This window comes from Gouania willdenowi, chromosome 13 (assembly GCF_900634775.1).
Source record: "Gouania willdenowi chromosome 13, fGouWil2.1, whole genome shotgun sequence".
Lineage (NCBI taxonomy): Eukaryota > Metazoa > Chordata > Actinopteri > Blenniiformes > Gobiesocidae > Gouania > Gouania willdenowi.
This window is the reverse complement of record NC_041056.1, coordinates 10097907-10115339: the sequence shown is the minus strand read 5'-3', so window position 1 is coordinate 10115339 and position 17433 is coordinate 10097907. Positions and strand designations below refer to the sequence as shown.

The window sequence follows — 17433 nt, the reverse complement described above, 5'->3', positions numbered from 1 at the left end:
CCTGCAGGGACTGATATCTGTCACCTATTGCTTTGATATTATCAATCACGTTTTATCATTTATTTATATGTGAAAGTGCAAACAAAAGCACAATCATGATCAAATTACTAATTTTCCCAGCTAAAATCTGTGGCTCGCTTAAGATAAACTGCTTCGTATTTGGCCCCTGAACTAAAATGAGTTTGATCCTTGGTGTTGCTTTTTGCTGAGAGACTCTTTGTAGGTGTGAGGTATTTCCCTCCCACTGGACACTGTCAGCTGTTTATTGGTTGTTTTTTACAAGCCCTCCAGGTCTTTTTTAGCCTGCGGTATCCACACTGATTTAACGCTCATAGTTACATCTGTCCGATGACAAAAGCACAATAAAAACACACATAAAGGGATTGTTAATGGTTTAAAACAAAGTATTTTTTGCACTAAGATTTAAAAACCATTACTGTGATGTCACATTTGCATGCGGGTGGGATTAACTGTGTCACTATTTGCCGCTGTAAATGTTTAACAGCCTTTTAAAGGGTCAGAAAGGAATTCAACCCTGCATCCCAACATTTGGTTTAAAGCAGGCTTTGTTTCTGTAGATGAAAGTTTCATTTTTTTTTTTTTTTTTTAACATGTCCACAGCAGTGGTTCCCAACCTTTTTTGGGTCAATACCCCATTTTTATATCACAGATTTCTGCCAACCCCAAAAACTTTTTTTTCTCTAAAAGTAGTTTTTTTGATCAAATTTGTTATATTTTGTTAAGAATAGTGCACAAAGTACCGAAACAAGATGTGCCAGCTCACATATTTTTATCCTGCATTTTATTTTGAACTAAATTTATATTTGAGAAAGTGAAAGTAAAATTTTGTTTTTTGATAAGCGCTATGAGATGACTACTACTATTGTTGTAATAGTAGTAGAGTAACTTTATTAATCCCGCAGTGGGGAAATTTACTGTTATTACAGCTTAGATAAGTGTCTTAGATAAAAGACAACAGAAGCAGGCAACACACAGAATACCCAAAACACACTGGAAAAATAGTGCACTAAAGGAGATAAAATGCAATACAATATTAGAGGCTATATATAAATAGAAATAGAAAAAATAACATATTTAATATATTTGTGTAAAACTATACATACTGTATATACAGTATATACATATATATTATTCTATAGATATATATTTAGATACATATTTATTTATATTTAGTTGGTGCTATTTAATTAAAGTTGAATTGTTTGAGATTGTGTGTGGTGTTTGTACTAAACACTGAGCTTTCTGTCTCTTCCTGCATTCTGTGACATTATACAGTTAAAATATATATATTTTAACTGTGCGAAATACATGAATAAAAATATTTAATAAAAATACAATAAAATTAAAAGTTTCAAAATATTATTTTGATCAGAATTTACTTTATTGTATTATTACTGGACATTTCAAGCAACCCCACATGGGGTCACGACCTCAAGGTTGAAAAACCCTGGTCTACAGCCAACTGAGTTCTCCTTCTTTGCTGCATGCGGTAAAGAAGCTCTGACTCAATAATTAGGATGCACAGGTCAAACGGATGCTCCTATTTCCATTATTACTGTATAGAGAATGTTTACTGTCACTTGGCTGGCATTTGTTTTGGCCAAATCCTCCAGGGCAAATGAATTATGAGGACACTAGACATAATTGAACTGATACAGCAAATTTTACCTTCCCTCACTGTCCTCCTAAAAAGCTTTGGAGTACCTCCACACACACACTTTCTATTTACAGAGATTGATAGTATTAAAGTTTAAGTCTTAAACGCCATTTCAGCTTTAACACTCTGATAAAAACTGCCTGTGCTAACCGACAACAGCTGCCAGTGCGTGCACACTTTTTAAACACTGCGACAGCAAGCTATCATCATTTTACTCAATGTCGATCTAAAGCTGAATAGTAATTCTTGGCTCCGGTTAATGGGTAGAACAAACTGTGTCCTCATGTGCACTGCGGAGCAGAGTGAAGGGGACTTGGTATGCACGCTGTCCTTTCTGCAAGTACTAAAACCTGTAGGCTTCAATGAAACATCCCTACCTCTGAAACCAAACACCAAAACACAATGACATCTCAGACTAAAGGTCAATACTGGCCGAGTGTAAACCCAGGGACAGATGGGCTGGGCTTTGTTCTTTTCATTACCTCTGAGTCCTCCAATGAAAATACAGTAAAGGAACAGTGAAATTATAGTCAGGTGCAAGAAGGTTGAACTACGTAGTTTTTGTTTGAAATTAGTCGAATTGTTAGTGACCACTTCAAACAAAAATGTATTTCATGCATTTAGCCTCACTGTTTGTTGTTAAAGAGAAGGAACTGATGCACAGACAGGAATATAAGCAACTCCTGTAAATTAAATAGACTACACACTTTAGTAGGACAAAAAAGATGATGCAAAATAAAAAAAAATTAAGATGATACTTGAAACTATTTTGAAAACTAATGTAGAAAATGGAAAATGTGTCAGGAACATTAACAAGTTGAATTGCAACAACAAACCGATAAATGTTAAACAGGTCCAAAGACAGATTATGATTGTGTTAAAGCAGCTACAATTGTAAATGTAGCTAATGTAGCATAGCAAGCATAACTAAGAATTATTACATTTATGTGAGCTTTATTACCAAAAAAGCCGTAAAAGTAAGCCAATAGCTTACAAATCTTCATGCAAATAAATAACTAATGCTCGTACCAAAGCTAATATAATGTGTATTTAGTAAAGCCGAGATGGAAACATTCGCTATTAGCTAGCTACTCTGGGATTCTTTGCTACGTCTTGCATAGACACTACTCATACTAAGTTGGATGTCAAAATGAGTATGAAGTGCTTTCACATTAGATAGTATGAAAAGATTGAGTATGCGAGAAATGCCTGGTTATACGTACTATATCTATATATTTTTAAGTGTGCAAGGTGGGCACACTAGTCATACTCAAACGCCCCATGATGCATTGCAAGCGGAACGTGAAATCGTCCTGGGACCGGCTTCAAGCTGAAACTCAAACATCCCCTTTTCAAAACTAAAGCATCTCATCTGGTCTTCCATTAGTTTTTTTTAACCCTTTTGTAAATAGGGCTCTTGTTTTGAAGTTAACTGAAAGTTTAGTCAGTAGCACAATGGCAGGTCTCTGAAAATCTCCTAAATGTTGGAATAAAATGTGTATTCGTGAGTTTTATGGATCAAATGACCACATGTTGATATTCTACTTGATCATTTTCTCACTTACAATCTTTTCAGAACTTTCAAAGGTGGCGAATCACCAGATATTTAGCCTCAGTGTGCTTCAGGTTTGTGCTGTTGTACGTTCAAAATGCATCTTGGGAAACTTGGAAGTATACTTCAGTGGGAATGGTCATCATACTAATCATACTTGTACCTTATATCATATAGTAAACAGTATATACTCATTGAATTTGTAGTGTATAGTACGGTGTATGTCACAGTTAATTGCTAATAGCTAAGCTACTCAGGGCTTTTTTGCTATACATCTTGCATGTACTCAGTCTTACTCTTTCTCATCTTATCTTGTGCAGTTGGTTTCATTTCACTATTTAAAATCATGTATCTTTGGTAAACTAACTCGAGTCTCTAAATTGAATTGCATAGTCTACTACTATAGACTACCCTCAACAGGCTATGTGGGTTTATAACATTGATATATGTATTTTTTTTACTTTGTGTAAAGAACAAGTGTTGTGGTGTTTGACTTTTTAAACTATTGTATAGCAAAAAAATTTTGACGTCAAGCTGTGTCGAATGGATAAATTACCATTACTCACTAAATGCATTTCATTCACTTTCGTGTGTCTTCCTTCACATATTATTACTATACCATGATTGTCCTTAACCTGATTAACTTCTACATCCACACATAAGTGGCAAAATACAATGGGGTCAGCGATATCTTTCACAAGACAGGCATATAACAATGGAACATGTTGGTACTGCAGACAATCACATTATCTCATTAGTACATTTGTGCATCACTTGTGCTTAGTTGCATTCTGCACAGCATGAACTTCTGACCTCCACTTAATACTGAACAGGCGTTTGTGTGTTTCAGGTTCACCAGCATCACAGCACGTGTACATGAGCTGCTGTTATCTAGACCAGTGGTTCTCAACCTTTTCAGCCCGCAACCCCCAAAATAAAGGTGCAAGCAAGTGGGGACCCCCACTGTACCTGAAGGTGGTTGAACACGGACATGAACATTGAAGAACAGTCATGTGGAGATAGGGTATCTATAAGGGGGGATTAAGGGGAGAGATTTTTGGCTTTTGATTCCATTGACCATTGTTTTATGAATGTGTGATAACCACATCTTAAAGATCTAAATCCTTCTTTTAATCAGACATAAAATGGGTTAAAAGTGACCAAAAATGGTGGAAAAGGTGGTGAAATGGGATTTTAAAGACCACAGAAATTGATTAATTGTTGCAAATTAGAGTGGCCAAAATTGGACAGAAAAAGTGTTAAAAAGGGTTAAATATTGGACCAATTAGTTTAAACTGGCAAATAATAAATTGGCACAAATAAGCATTAAATATGGTGAGAAGAGGTTAAAAGTGATGAAGATGGGTCAACATATGCAACATTAGGTGGGAAAAGTGTTGGAAAGAGAAAGTGCCAAAAATTTCTTGAAAGTGGAAAAAATGTGTAGAAAAGGCATTGAAATTTGATGAAGTGGCAGTAATAGGATAAATGTAGTAAAAATGCATTAAAAGGACCAAAAATATGGCAAAAAGTGATGAAAATGGGTTAAAATATGTCAAGTTTGGTGTAGTTGCAGTAAAAAGGAAAAAATAAGTGAAAATGGGCTCAAATTGTTCCGAAAATATTCTTAGTTTCTTGAAGGCATCTGGCGACCTCAAACTGTCTGACTTGGACTCTCCTCTACCCTCTCTCTTAGCACAGGCTCCTCCCATAATAAAGTTTGCAGACGGTCATCTTAGGTGGTGATGAGTCTACCTACTGGGATGAGATCCATCATCAGTGTTCTGCAAACAATCTGACTCTCAGCACAAAAAAAACCAAAGAACTCACTATAGATTTCAGAGAGTTTTGATACTTATTTGATTCTTATTTGAAGTGTGTATTAAACAATGTTGTGTTTTGAAAAAAATAAAGACAGTGTAGTTATTATTCTAATACATTTATAAGTCCTTTTCAAAATAAAGGCACTTTTTAATTCTTTTTTTTTGTTTATACGTTTTTTGCTCAGGCACATGTCTGCAACCCACTAAGAAAAGGTCCACAGCTGTCGTTTAGATCCCGACCCACACGTTGAGAAGATCTGATATACAGTGTCATTAATACAGCACCAGCGTTTAGACCTTATTTTTCCATTTACTGATGCAGCATTAGCTCAGATTCTTGTTCATTGTGTCAAACATGAGCGTAACTCTTCATCTGTGGAATGGAGAGGTAGAGAAAAGCTGGCGTTGGCAGCAGAGCCAATCAGCACCATTGTTTATCGTGTTATGAGCTTTGTGCAGCGTCACTAGTCGAACGTTTGCAATCATGCCTCATAACTTAGAATCTCTCAGTGCAATAATGTTCTTCTGCTGATTTTTTTTTTTTTTCTTTTGTAGGCAAGTCACTCTCACTGTGCTCCACTCACACACTGACAGACCATAAATCACACACACTGAGCAGGGCATTCATGGGGGAAATGCACTCTCTCACTGACGCCAAGCATATAAAACCAAAAAATGGGTTACAACAACTCACCAACTAATTATCTTATCGTATCTTAAATTTTATCTCATCTTATCTGCATTCTCATTTCCACATACACATGTATACACCTGTTGGCCATGTCAAAAACACATTTTAAGAGCTTTAAAGCACTACACTCAAACAAACTGTTGTCTTTCCATGACATGAGGATTGATAGAATTTCAACAAAAAATGCACAAGTATGCAGGTTTCAATTTATTCAGACAACAATTTTTCAGGAAATTTACTTTGATCTCCTGACATGTTTCGACTATTAACTGCCAGTCTTCTTCAGAGGTGTCTGCGGATCGCTTTGATGTTTCCTTGACTTCCGCGTAATAATTCCAGCTAGCTCTATTTGTCTTATTTTTTTAAAGTAAATTTCCTGAAAAAAGTTGTCTGAATAAATTAAACCTTAATATTCTTCAAAAAGAAGACAAAAGAGCTTGCTGACATGCTTCGGCCGTCTACTGCCAGTTTTCTTCAGAGGAGTCCGCTGATCGCTTTGATGTGTTCAATACTTGGACACATCTTGGGAGGTGCTACACTACCCAAGATCAAAGAGAAGTTTACTTTGATCAAAGAGATCAAAGTAAACTTCCTGAAAAAAGTCGTCTCAATAAATGAAAACTCAACACCACATTCATGCTCATTTTCCCTCTGCTCAGGTGCAGTAAGTTTTAAAAAGCAGTGGTTGTTTATTCTATATATACATTTTCATGTTAATGTTTCTGAAATGTTTCCATTCACTTATAACAAGCATGCATCCCTTGATCTGCTCGCAAGCTTTAATGAAGTGTAAACTCACTTCTGTATCTCATTCAGCTGTTTGGCTTTTGTATGACAGCACAACTTGTTTTGCATTTAATAATAGACACTGGTGAACTTAAAAGATTCCCGAGGTTAAAGCTCTGTGGTTGTCTTAGCTTTAGCTGGACATAAGCAATGGGTCAAACATCTGCTCCCAGCAGTAGCTCAGCTAACAGATGGGACAGGTGATAAGCCTCAGTGTCATATAGAACCTTTAAAAACCTGAGCAGATGCTCCCTGTGCAGGCCTGTGTTTAGCTAACTTCTTGCTCATCCGGCCTTAGCTTCCTTTTCAACAAAACTGCCCTGAACCTGTACTTGATGTCTGACTTTTCAATTTACTGGGAAAAACATTACACCTCGTGAAAGAATAACTCTTCTCGTCTTACTTTTTGCTTCTCAACCAGGCTAAATGTGAACAATAATGTAAAAAAAAAAATGGTACAAGAAGGAAGAAATCATTCCTGGGTGGTCTTGTGCGTTTCCACTGAAGAGAGACTTCATGCTGACATTTCTTTGGCGTTAAACTCAATTGAAGAGATACAGAGAGAACAAAGTCAGATTTACACTTGCAGAAATGTACGAGTCATCGGCCAAAATGAACAGTCACAGGACAGACAGCTTAACAGTTAGTTGTGAATATGATCAGTGTCTGAGGTTTGAGAAAACTACTAAACAAAGTGAAAAACTAAGTTAACCCTCCTATTGTCCTCAAATATTACTCACATTTTACCCTTGGGGTCAATCTGACCCCAGGGATTTTTGCCTTCAGAAAATGATTTTCAGAAAATCATTGACCAAGTTTTAAATTCAAGCACTTAGTTTTTTTTGTTGAATATATAAAAAAAAACTCTTGATAATTTTTTTTTAATATTTTCTAATTTAGGGTGCACATTCATGACTCTTCACAGAATGAACCATTTTGATTGATGTTGGTCTCTCCATTTCTACAGGGAAGAGAACAGGGAGGAGAGACTCAAGGTAGGAAATAGAAAGGGTGGGGAAGAGTTGACTGTCACTTTCACTGTGAAAGAGCTGTTCCAAAACCTCATTCATAGTAAACCTTTTCCTGGAGGACATTTGCAAGAGAGAGAGAGTGCAGATTGCAATACACACAGAGCACACTGAGGAATGATTTGGATAAATGGCTGCCAAGCAAGCTTTTATATGTTTGCCCCTCCCTTAGTTTGCTTGAACTACCAATGTCCTTGCGGGAAAATCCCACCCTCCACAGCATGGAAAATATCAGTTCTGCAGTGGCAGGTGTGAGTTGTAGGTCACACATACACACAATCAAACACACAATTATTGCACAAGGTGTGGGAAAGTTCTCATGAGAATATTGTTGTCGTATTCAACGCTGTAACTAGGGCCAGGAAGTTAAACTGATGAATTTGAAACAACGACATTGACCTTTCAAAAAGTTAAATATTTGCTGGTGAGGGACATGAGAAATTTGGTTATCTGAAGTTACAACAAATCATTTAGTGGACCGCTGCTGTAAAAACAGTGAGAAATGTTTGGGGAACAGTCTGTTTTCAGATTTGAGAAATAGGAAAAAAATCTAAGATTTCTCATTTTTGGGATTTAAAAAATTTAAAAATGTGAACTACTGGATGATGATTGTTGCTCACATTAAACCACTTTCCACAATGTTTGCTTCTCGTCTATACGATAACCCAAGCTTTCAAAAGAGAATACAATTCCCAGTGAATTGGGGGAAGATTTTGCAGATACGTTCACTTCCTTTCATGCAGACAGACTTTCCTTTGTATAATGAAAAACGTGTCTTTTTATAGCTCTTGAAAATGATAGTTTTCATCCTTGTAGTCACATGGGTATAAATAACCTCTACGTTGGCCACATGACCTGTAACGTAGTTTCATGCACTCATGACAAAAGTTTTCATGTTTCTCAGCCCCCGCGACCCTGAAATAGGACAAAGCAGGTCTAAAAATGTATAAATGGATGTTTCTTAGCGAACATCATACAAACCAACCAAGAGGCTGGTTATAAGCTCGTAAACTAAATATTCAAGAATCTACAATTTATATGTTGGTGATTTATGATTCAGCTATGACAATTATCGTGTGTTCTTTGTTGACCTGCTCTATATTATGTTACTCTTTGGCCCTCTTTTTCTCTACTGTGTTTGACTGAGTGAGATATTTTTTAATGATATTATTGTTGATTTAAAGTTTTTACTGCTAATTTTAATATTCATATTGATTTTTAAACTAAATGCTTTCTGTTGCACCTTTTAATCATGTAAAGAACTTTGAATTGCCTTGTGTATGAAATGCAAATACATTTCCCTTGCCTTGCCTAAAAGCCAAGTTTATTCTATTTATTAACATGATTATAGCTCTTCAGTAATGTTGAACTGTCAAGGCGATTAACCGATTTTTGGGTCAATAAGGTTAGTGATGCATCTTTCTGTTTAAAGGCAAATGTAAAATGTGCATTTATTGTTTTGTTGCGGAGGTTTGATAATATCAATGCATAATAGCCAACGACTATGATACATTATGTTCATATTTTCAAGTAGAGAACTGATAATAAATATGGTTTTAAAGACTAAATGTAGCCTGATAGTTTTTGATACTAGAGTGAACTACAGTGAAATGACAACATGCTAAAGTTAACGTGGTTGGAGCTAGTGTTTGTTTACCACACAAACATCTTCATTCTGTCATTTTTAGCTGACTTTGTTTTATCTAGACCAGACAAAATGGTCTGAACAAATAAGTTTTTCCACTTCATTGGTGCTTTCTTAGGCAAAAAACCCCAGAATTGACCGCTTCCGAGGGCTAACACTGAGACAGTTAGCCACACATTAGCAATCATGCTAACCAGTATTTTGTGGAAGAATCAATTCATGATGGAGCTTCTCTCAGCCAAGACAACACAGCTAGCATACATTGAGTCAGAAAATAAAATAATCCTGAACATTCCCAACCACTTTAGGCTACAGTTACCATTTGACCATCATCATCTTGGCTTTTGGAAATGACTTTACCCTCAGAAAACCTAAGCAGTCATAGGAAACATCCAAAGTCCAGAAACAAAGACTTTGTCCAGAATAAAACACTGCACCACTGTTTAATACACAGTTATTTACTATTACTTGACGTCCAAGTCTGTCATAGTCTGCACTGAGGAAAAGAATAATCATTATTGTTCACTAATCCATTCACTTACACAACTTTATAACTACAGCCAGTTCCCAGTCACTTTGCCAGCACATGTGCCTTTGTACTGTGGGGTTGAAACCCAAGCTCTTGGATGAGATTCCCACAACTGCTGAAAATTGAAAACATGCTTTTCTTTCTGTTCTGTAACGATTCGGCCATAGGACGGAGCTTTTTATGGGCCCTTTGTCCAGAGAACGACTGTAAAGTACTGGAGTTGAACCCACAACACTGTGTAGGTCAAACATAGGCAACTGCGACCCAGGGTCTAATTGTATGTGGCCCCCAAATTAAATGCAGAAAATGACATCAAAATACACAAAACAATGAGAATACACTAAAATGTACCCCAAGAAAAAATTACAACATTGCAGAAAAACAGAGAAACACACAAAACTACTAGAAAAATTAACAAACCAAAAACAGAAATACATAAATAACAGACAACAAAAATACAGGAAATGACCAAAAAAAAAAAAAAATGACAAAAAATGTTAACAAAAGTAAACAAAAAGATAAAAAGAATACCACAAAAAATGACTCAGCAAACCAACAGTACTACAAACACAAAACTACAACAGAAATACACAAAAATTACTTTACCATTAGACACAGAAAGTAACTTTCTATAAATAACCATTTAAATTCAGAAATGAATTGAGTTGAATAAAATTAAGTAACTTTAAAATGATTAGTTCAACTGTTGTGAGCTAAGAAATGTATTTTTGATTAAAATGATGTGGTAACAGGGTTGAAACTAGAGTAACAGAGTAAAAGCTCAAGACCACATAAATGTAGTTTGACTATAGTATGAACATTTACTGTCTGCATTTTCATGTTGTTTGCACAAACATAATTTACAATTATAGTCACTCATCACCTATTATTAATATATAAAAACTGTATTAATTAATGACCTAAGCAGATTTTCCATCAGTTCTGGATCAAAAGACAAACTGAGGTCTTTCATTAAACATCTGGATAGCAGACCTTAGCAAACGTGTCATCTGCATGCAAAGCCCTTCTTTCTGCTTTAAAACTGACCCAAGGAAGGTTCAAGGCTAATTTAACATTATTCTGTCAATAACTAAAAATAAAAAAAACACACAAAAACAGACAAACTGTTGCCAATAGTAGTTTACGATAACCAAGTGATCTACTGTCTCACAGTGCCATCTAGTTGTGAGATGTGGCTCTACAGAACAATTTTAAATAGAAAAATTATCTAAATTTGAAACTATTATTAACTACAGACACAAAAAGTGTAAATATGTTTTATTGTCAGAAGAGCAGGAGGGTTTCTACTCAATAATGACGTCCATGTGCACAAGTGTAGAGTTGGTGCCTTTCATTTGAAAGCACACAAACCAATGTGTGAATATCACAATCCTTGGTTGACAAAAATGTTGCAGCACAGCAAAGCAAAACTTTACATTTTTCACTTTTAGTTCTTGTATAGATTTAAAGGTTTTTTTGGTTTCTTTATAAAAATCAAAAAAAGTTGGCATTTAAATGTTTTTTTGTTATTAATCAACAAACATTAACCCCTGGATGAAAATGTTTACACACCGTCTGTAGTCTCATCTTTCCAAGGCATTTCATTGTTTCTTCACCCCAACAGTTGAAATAGTTTTCACTCAGTTCGCTGTAAACTGTTCTCTTTAGTGTGTAGAACGCACATTTAAAATGATATCTGTATCGGAACATGATACAGCCAAAGAAACCTGCACGTGTTTAAAAACCCGTAAAAGTCTTCTGAAATAGAACATAAAATGTAGTTTTGATTTAGTCCGCTTCATCCATTCTTTATCTTTTCTTGTACACACAGGGTTTCAGCTGCAGTCCAAACTTCTTGATGTTTTCTTTAGGGCTTCCAGTCTTCACAAACTCAAAAGAGTAGAAATGTGTGTTGTCTGTGTTCTGGAGGGGTTACAAAAAAATATGGTTGAAATAAACTTTCTACTACCAGATTTTGTGTGTAAGCAGAGTAAGAGTTGTGCATACATTTACACACAACTACAAGTTGATCAATACCATACTTTGCTTGGGAATGTTTGTACGTACTGGTCCGTGTGTACAAATGGTTCATAAATAAGGTCCGAAATAACAAATATCTGACAGAAAGCAAATTTGGGGGAAGATTGCACTTTTTGACTGAAAAACGTTACTTCATTGGCGAGCATCAGTGTGTTTGTGATCGTGGCCCAGGTGGTAGAGGGGTCGTCTTCTGATTGAGAGGTTGGGGATTCGATCCCTGTCAATACGTCAAAGTGTCCTTGGGCAAGACACTGAACCCCAAGTTGCTCCCAGTGGTTGACCAGCGCCTTGCATGGCAGCTCAGTCCCACTGGTGTGTGCGCTCCAATTTGATGGCACTGAGCTGGAGAAGCCGCACCTCCAGGAAGCCCTCTGCCGAGATTGACATGTAAACAGATGCCCACGAAGGTGAGCATTTCAGCATCCTTCGCGCAGTGTGATGTATGTATTTTCTACAGTCTATGTATGTACCGGTGAACGCCCCGCCCCCACGCTCTGTCTCGTGTTTATAAAGCAGCATGAGCTCTGCTACGGAGTGGGTGGGAGGAGGGCGGGCCGTCCTCTGGCCCTACGTCACTGTGCGGGGAGGAGGAAGTCAGTGTCCCGTCTATAGACACGCCCACTCATGATTATGCATAAGTAGGCCGCATTCAGCCTGTTTGTGCAGAGTTGATCAGAAAGTGACTTTTCTTAGGCTAAAACTCTGGAAAACAGGCAAGTTTGGGAAAATAAACCTCAAATACTGTTTTTGGGGTTTTTAGAACAAATGGAGATGGGGGAAAAATAGCATGACATGGGACATTTAAAAATGTTGTTTTGTCATCTAACCTTTGAAACCAGCTTGAATCCCAGACTTGACAAAGCACTCACGAAGTTGCGCACATCTTCAAATCTACTGGCCACTTCTGCCACTTTGAGGATCCCCCTGGAGTTACATGACAAAATATTCAGACATTTACTTCACCATAATGCACATTTCCTGAATGAGAAACATTTCTTTACCCTCTCTTTAAGACTCGATTGGCCTCGGCTATAAACTCAGCCAGGTTGGTTCCCATCAGAGACAGACAGAAGACGCCGATGTCCACAGAGGAATCCTTCAGTGGAACCTGCTCCACATAAAAGTTCATTTTACTTCAATAAACATGTGACAAACATCAGTGAAACGTGAGAAACACAAACTCACGTGAGCCATATCACAGACTGTAACGAGCTCACAGGTCGACGCCAGGTCAAAGCTGTGCACTTTGTTTTTCACACCACGGGCTATTTTACAGTCTCCACAACCAAAGTCTGCAACCACCAGAGAGGATGACCTGGAACCAAGCAGAGGTGTTAGAACCTGAGTATCTTCAACTAGTCATTCCCCTTCTTCTAAAATGATTCATCGGACTCAGTGCGTCTCTCCATCTGAGAGTGTAGTGGTGGGAGTATGTTTTAGGATTTCTGGCTGTTAAACACGGCTTTTCTGATAAGGAGCTTGTTAGGCCTCTTGTAGACCAGATTAAATAAATGTATCCTACAAAGTTATCTCTTCTCATACAAACTCATGGGAAGGCTGAGAGGGAACAAATCTGTAGAATTGCCTCCTGAAAAGAGCTTCTGTGAAAGTGAATAATGTGTGTGCTTTAATTCTGATGTACTTCTTATTAGCATTTGCACAACCACACTTTTATCAAATGTTATTCATTCATTGATCTATCTCTATATATAATACATATAATGTATTACATATTTATTTTTGCCAATATCCAATGTGCTGATGTATTCCAAGACATCATTTCACATTTCCGATATTAACCAATACAGGTTTATACATAAACCCCGCCCCTTCCCCCTTGATCAAATTTTACGTCACAATATAAATCTCCATGGAATTAACAGGTTAACACTCCTTTTAATATGACGTCACATGATGTATTCCACCTAGGGCTGGGCGATAAATCAAGTTTTGTTATTTGGCTATATTGAAAATTACAATATTGCCTATATCAATTTATTTTATTTTTTTAGCCTATTTTGTTTTAGAATACTCACATGAAAAGCAGTTAAATGGGTTTCTGAATGTGTCCTAACCCCTTAAAAATCCACACTAAAGAACTCATACTCAAACATGCTGTCCCTTTGAGAAGAAAAAGCCAAAAGTGGCACATTTTGTGCAACTGTTTGTTATTAAATAAATGTGCATGTGTGGCATTTTGCATCAGCATATTTACCACTGAATTGTCTTATTGGTCAGACTTTATTTTATTTATCGAGATTTATATCGTATGTCACCATTTTGAGAAAAAATATAGAGATATGAGTTTTGGTCCATATCGCCCAGGTCTAATTCCACCTAAAACATCATCTGTGCAAAGTAAGAAAACTAATTTAATTTCAGTAATGGAATGTTGTCTCAAACAACAGCACATATCGGTAGAAAAAGTGAAAATATAACTAATATTTTTTAAATATTTTTAAAGATTGTGTTTCCTGGTTTATTTCATCTTTAGCAGCATTTTTAACCTTTTACAAAAGGTTCCATGCATTTTCACTAGCTTATTTACATGTTATGTTAACGTAACCTGCCAAAAGAAAACTACTAAACAGTTTTATGGTGACAATAACAAAATCTGAGTAAAAAGAAAATAAACTGAAATAAGTTAAGTATATTTTGTTGTGAATAAATGTTCCAAAGTTTACAATAAAAGCTAATGCCTTGGAAGTGTTTCACTGTTTGTGAGAAGTGATGATATATTATGGGAATATCAGACTCAAAAAGCATCAAAGACGTGACGAAGGTTTCTCACTTCTGTCGGATGAAGGAAATGATGTCGTCCACGGGGTTGGATGGCCACCTCTGGACCTGAGCCGTGTATCCTTTGTGGTAAACCCAGAAGGCCTGGGGGTCCTGGGTAAACATTCTCTTTGCCTCGCCGCTGCTTGTCGTGTACAGCACTTCATTGATGTAGCGGAAACGAGCCGACTCCAGACGCTGCTCCATGCGAGATCTGAGGGAGGTGGAGTCACTTACATCCACCTCAACCTTCTCCTCCTCCACCTCGGGTACCTCTGGTTCATCCTCCTGCTCAGTGGGAACCTCCTGTTGGTCTGTTTTCACACCCTGAAGCAACTTACGCAGCTTCTCCCTCTTCAGACTCTGATCTTTGCTCAGCTCCACTTTCTGTTTCTTCTGTTGCTGCTCTGGGATCAGATTATTTTTGGATTCTAGTGCATTTTTCTTTTCTTTTTCACACTTTGTTGTATTCCTATCTTTTGTCATTTGCTGCTTTTCTGCACCACTTTCAGGCATCTCTGTATTCAAGCTAATTTTTTTTCCAACTTCCTTCTTCTGGGTTGTTGTCCAACTTCTTTGCTCACCATTGATTTCGTTATTTACATCAGTTTTAAAGTCTTCCTCTGTCTGCTGTTTTGCTGCAGCTTCTTCTACTTCCTCCTCAGGCTTTTCTTGGCGGTATTTATTCTTACATTTCCTCTTGTTTTTCATTTTGGTTTTCCACTGTTGTCTGCTCAGTTTGTTTGCGCTCTCATGGTGGTTTTCTTTCACCTCAGCAGAATCCAGGTTTTTCTTTCCTTGCTCAGATGAAGATTTGTTTTGGGCTTTTAGGGGACCTTTAGGAAGTAACAAAATGTATTATTATTAATGAATTTAAATTGTAAAATCTAAATACATTCAAGGTGCATTGCAGATAATACAATCTATACTGTGTGTCAAATTCAAGGTTTGGGGGCTCTTTAAAGCAGTGAATCTCAACTGGTGGGTCGGGACCCAAAAGTGGGTCATGGACCACTAGAAATTAAGAAATACTTAATGTCTCTCATGTTGGACTTGTCTTTTACTTTGAAAGACCCTTTTATTTTGACAGGTATGCTGTGAAATGCATGTTGCACAGGAAAATGGCAGATTTATGTTTAAAAAAAGATTTTCAACAGCTATTTTTGAAAAACTAAATTTGGTTGGTTGAATTCTGAAAAAAATAAAAATAAAATGTGGGTCACAATTTCTTGACCTTGGCAAAATGTGGGTCCCAGGGTGAGACCAGTTGAGGACCCCTGCTTTAGAGAATCTAGTTCAGTTTTAGTTGTAGTTCAAATTCCTGTAAATTTCCTCAAATTATTCTACTAAAATAAATAACAATTGTTCATAATATCAAGAAAACGCAAGTGAATTTCAGTTTAAGGTCACTTAGTGCAAACTAAGGCATATTCATGTTGAAATTGCTCTTTTATTATTATAATTATTACTTACTAAACTTGGCATCCTTCTTCCTCTTTTTTGCTCCTACTTTATTCTCCTCTACAGATTTATCTGCATCTTCTCCATTCTCCTGATGCTCCTCTGATATCTCTGTAGATTTTCTCTTCCTGTTCCTCTTCTTCTTTCTTTTCTTCTTGCAGGGTGATCGAGTTCCATCACTGTCACTGTCCTCCTGCTGGTGATCCTCACTTTTCCATTCTGGTATTGATCCCAGAGTTTGCAGGGTCCGCATCAGACTCTTCCTTCCAACAACTTTGGACTGATCAGAGGAAGATGGACAGATTATCTTTTACTTTGTACAATAATTAAGAAACAGAATAGTTAATAAATGTTTACCTTTGCATTTGGGTTGCTGTTTGTCTTCTTAGAGTCTGGGAAGACTGGTTTAGTCATCCTCTGAGCCTCCTCCTCATCACTCCAGTCTGCATCCTCTTTAAACATGTTTTAGCTTACTGCCGAGAGTTAACTCTTTACACCGACGAAAAAACTCTAATCATTTTCTCAATTTTGGTAAAATAAATCGATCAATGATAATTTACATATAATGTGTTTAACTCCATAAAGTATATGAACAGGAACTGACTTTTTTATTTGCTGTAAAAGAAAGCCACGTTGAATCGAGTCATGTGCGTGAAGGAAGCAAAACAGAGCCCGAGTCGCGTGTGAGTGACGTCATCGCCCTTTTCTTCTTCGATGGTGTTTAATGGCGGTTTGAGGGAGCATTGCCGCCGCTCACTGGATTTGAATGTCAGATAGCTTTTGTCAAACAGGAGATGAAGGAATGAAGTTAGGAAAATATAGTTATATTTTTCTCTGCCTTCACACTATGCATGAATTTTAGTGCCTTCCCGGTGAAATTTGCACCGAAAAAAAATAACAAAAAAAACACCCATTCTATACTACCTCACATGCCATGGAGTCTATGACAATATTTAATGCTCCTGTGCTATAAATAATATTTCTATGATTTTTCTAATAAATGTTGTGACTGTGATCCGTCTTTCTCGTCTGGGACTGACTGTTTTGTGCTGTACTTGTGTTAATTTGCTCTACTTTTTTTTCATTTCCCAGTACGCGCCTGGGTTAGGGAAAATACAAATAAAAAAATGATATTTTTTGCACAATATAGTATCTCGTTTATACAATACAATTGTATTGTTTGTACAACAAAGTGATCCAAAATATACTATGCTTCCACATAATATCGACTGTCTTGTAAAAATATTTGCGTTTTCACTAAATTTTACTTGTTTTATAAATATATTTGTGTTTTCTCATTAAATTGTACTTGTTGCACTACATATGCACACATTTGCACTACTATTACTTATACTACTACTACTACGACGACGACAATCTGCATATATTGATTTCTGATTAGACCTCTGACTTTACTTTTAG

General features: G+C 36.7%; 1 protein-coding gene across 2 annotated transcripts; it reads right to left on the bottom strand.

Moving 5' to 3' along the window:
• Positions 1-11047: 11047 nt before the first annotated feature.
• On the bottom strand, positions 11048-16701 carry rrp8 (ribosomal RNA processing 8). 2 transcript variants are annotated; one of them, XM_028464676.1, is made up of 8 exons: positions 16616-16694; positions 16369-16500; positions 16024-16291; positions 14564-15386; positions 12958-13087; positions 12774-12880; positions 12600-12696; positions 11048-11655 (listed from the first exon to the last, which is right to left on the bottom strand). In XM_028464676.1, exons 2-8 carry the CDS (start codon positions 16471-16473, stop codon positions 11542-11544), a joined length of 1644 nt encoding a protein of 547 aa, XP_028320477.1. In that variant the 5' UTR covers positions 16474-16500; positions 16616-16694; the 3' UTR covers positions 11048-11541. The 2 variants fall into 2 exon arrangements, with proteins under 2 accessions (XP_028320477.1, XP_028320475.1); XM_028464674.1 differs by having other exon boundaries at positions 16369-16701.
• Positions 16702-17433: the final 732 nt, after the last annotated feature.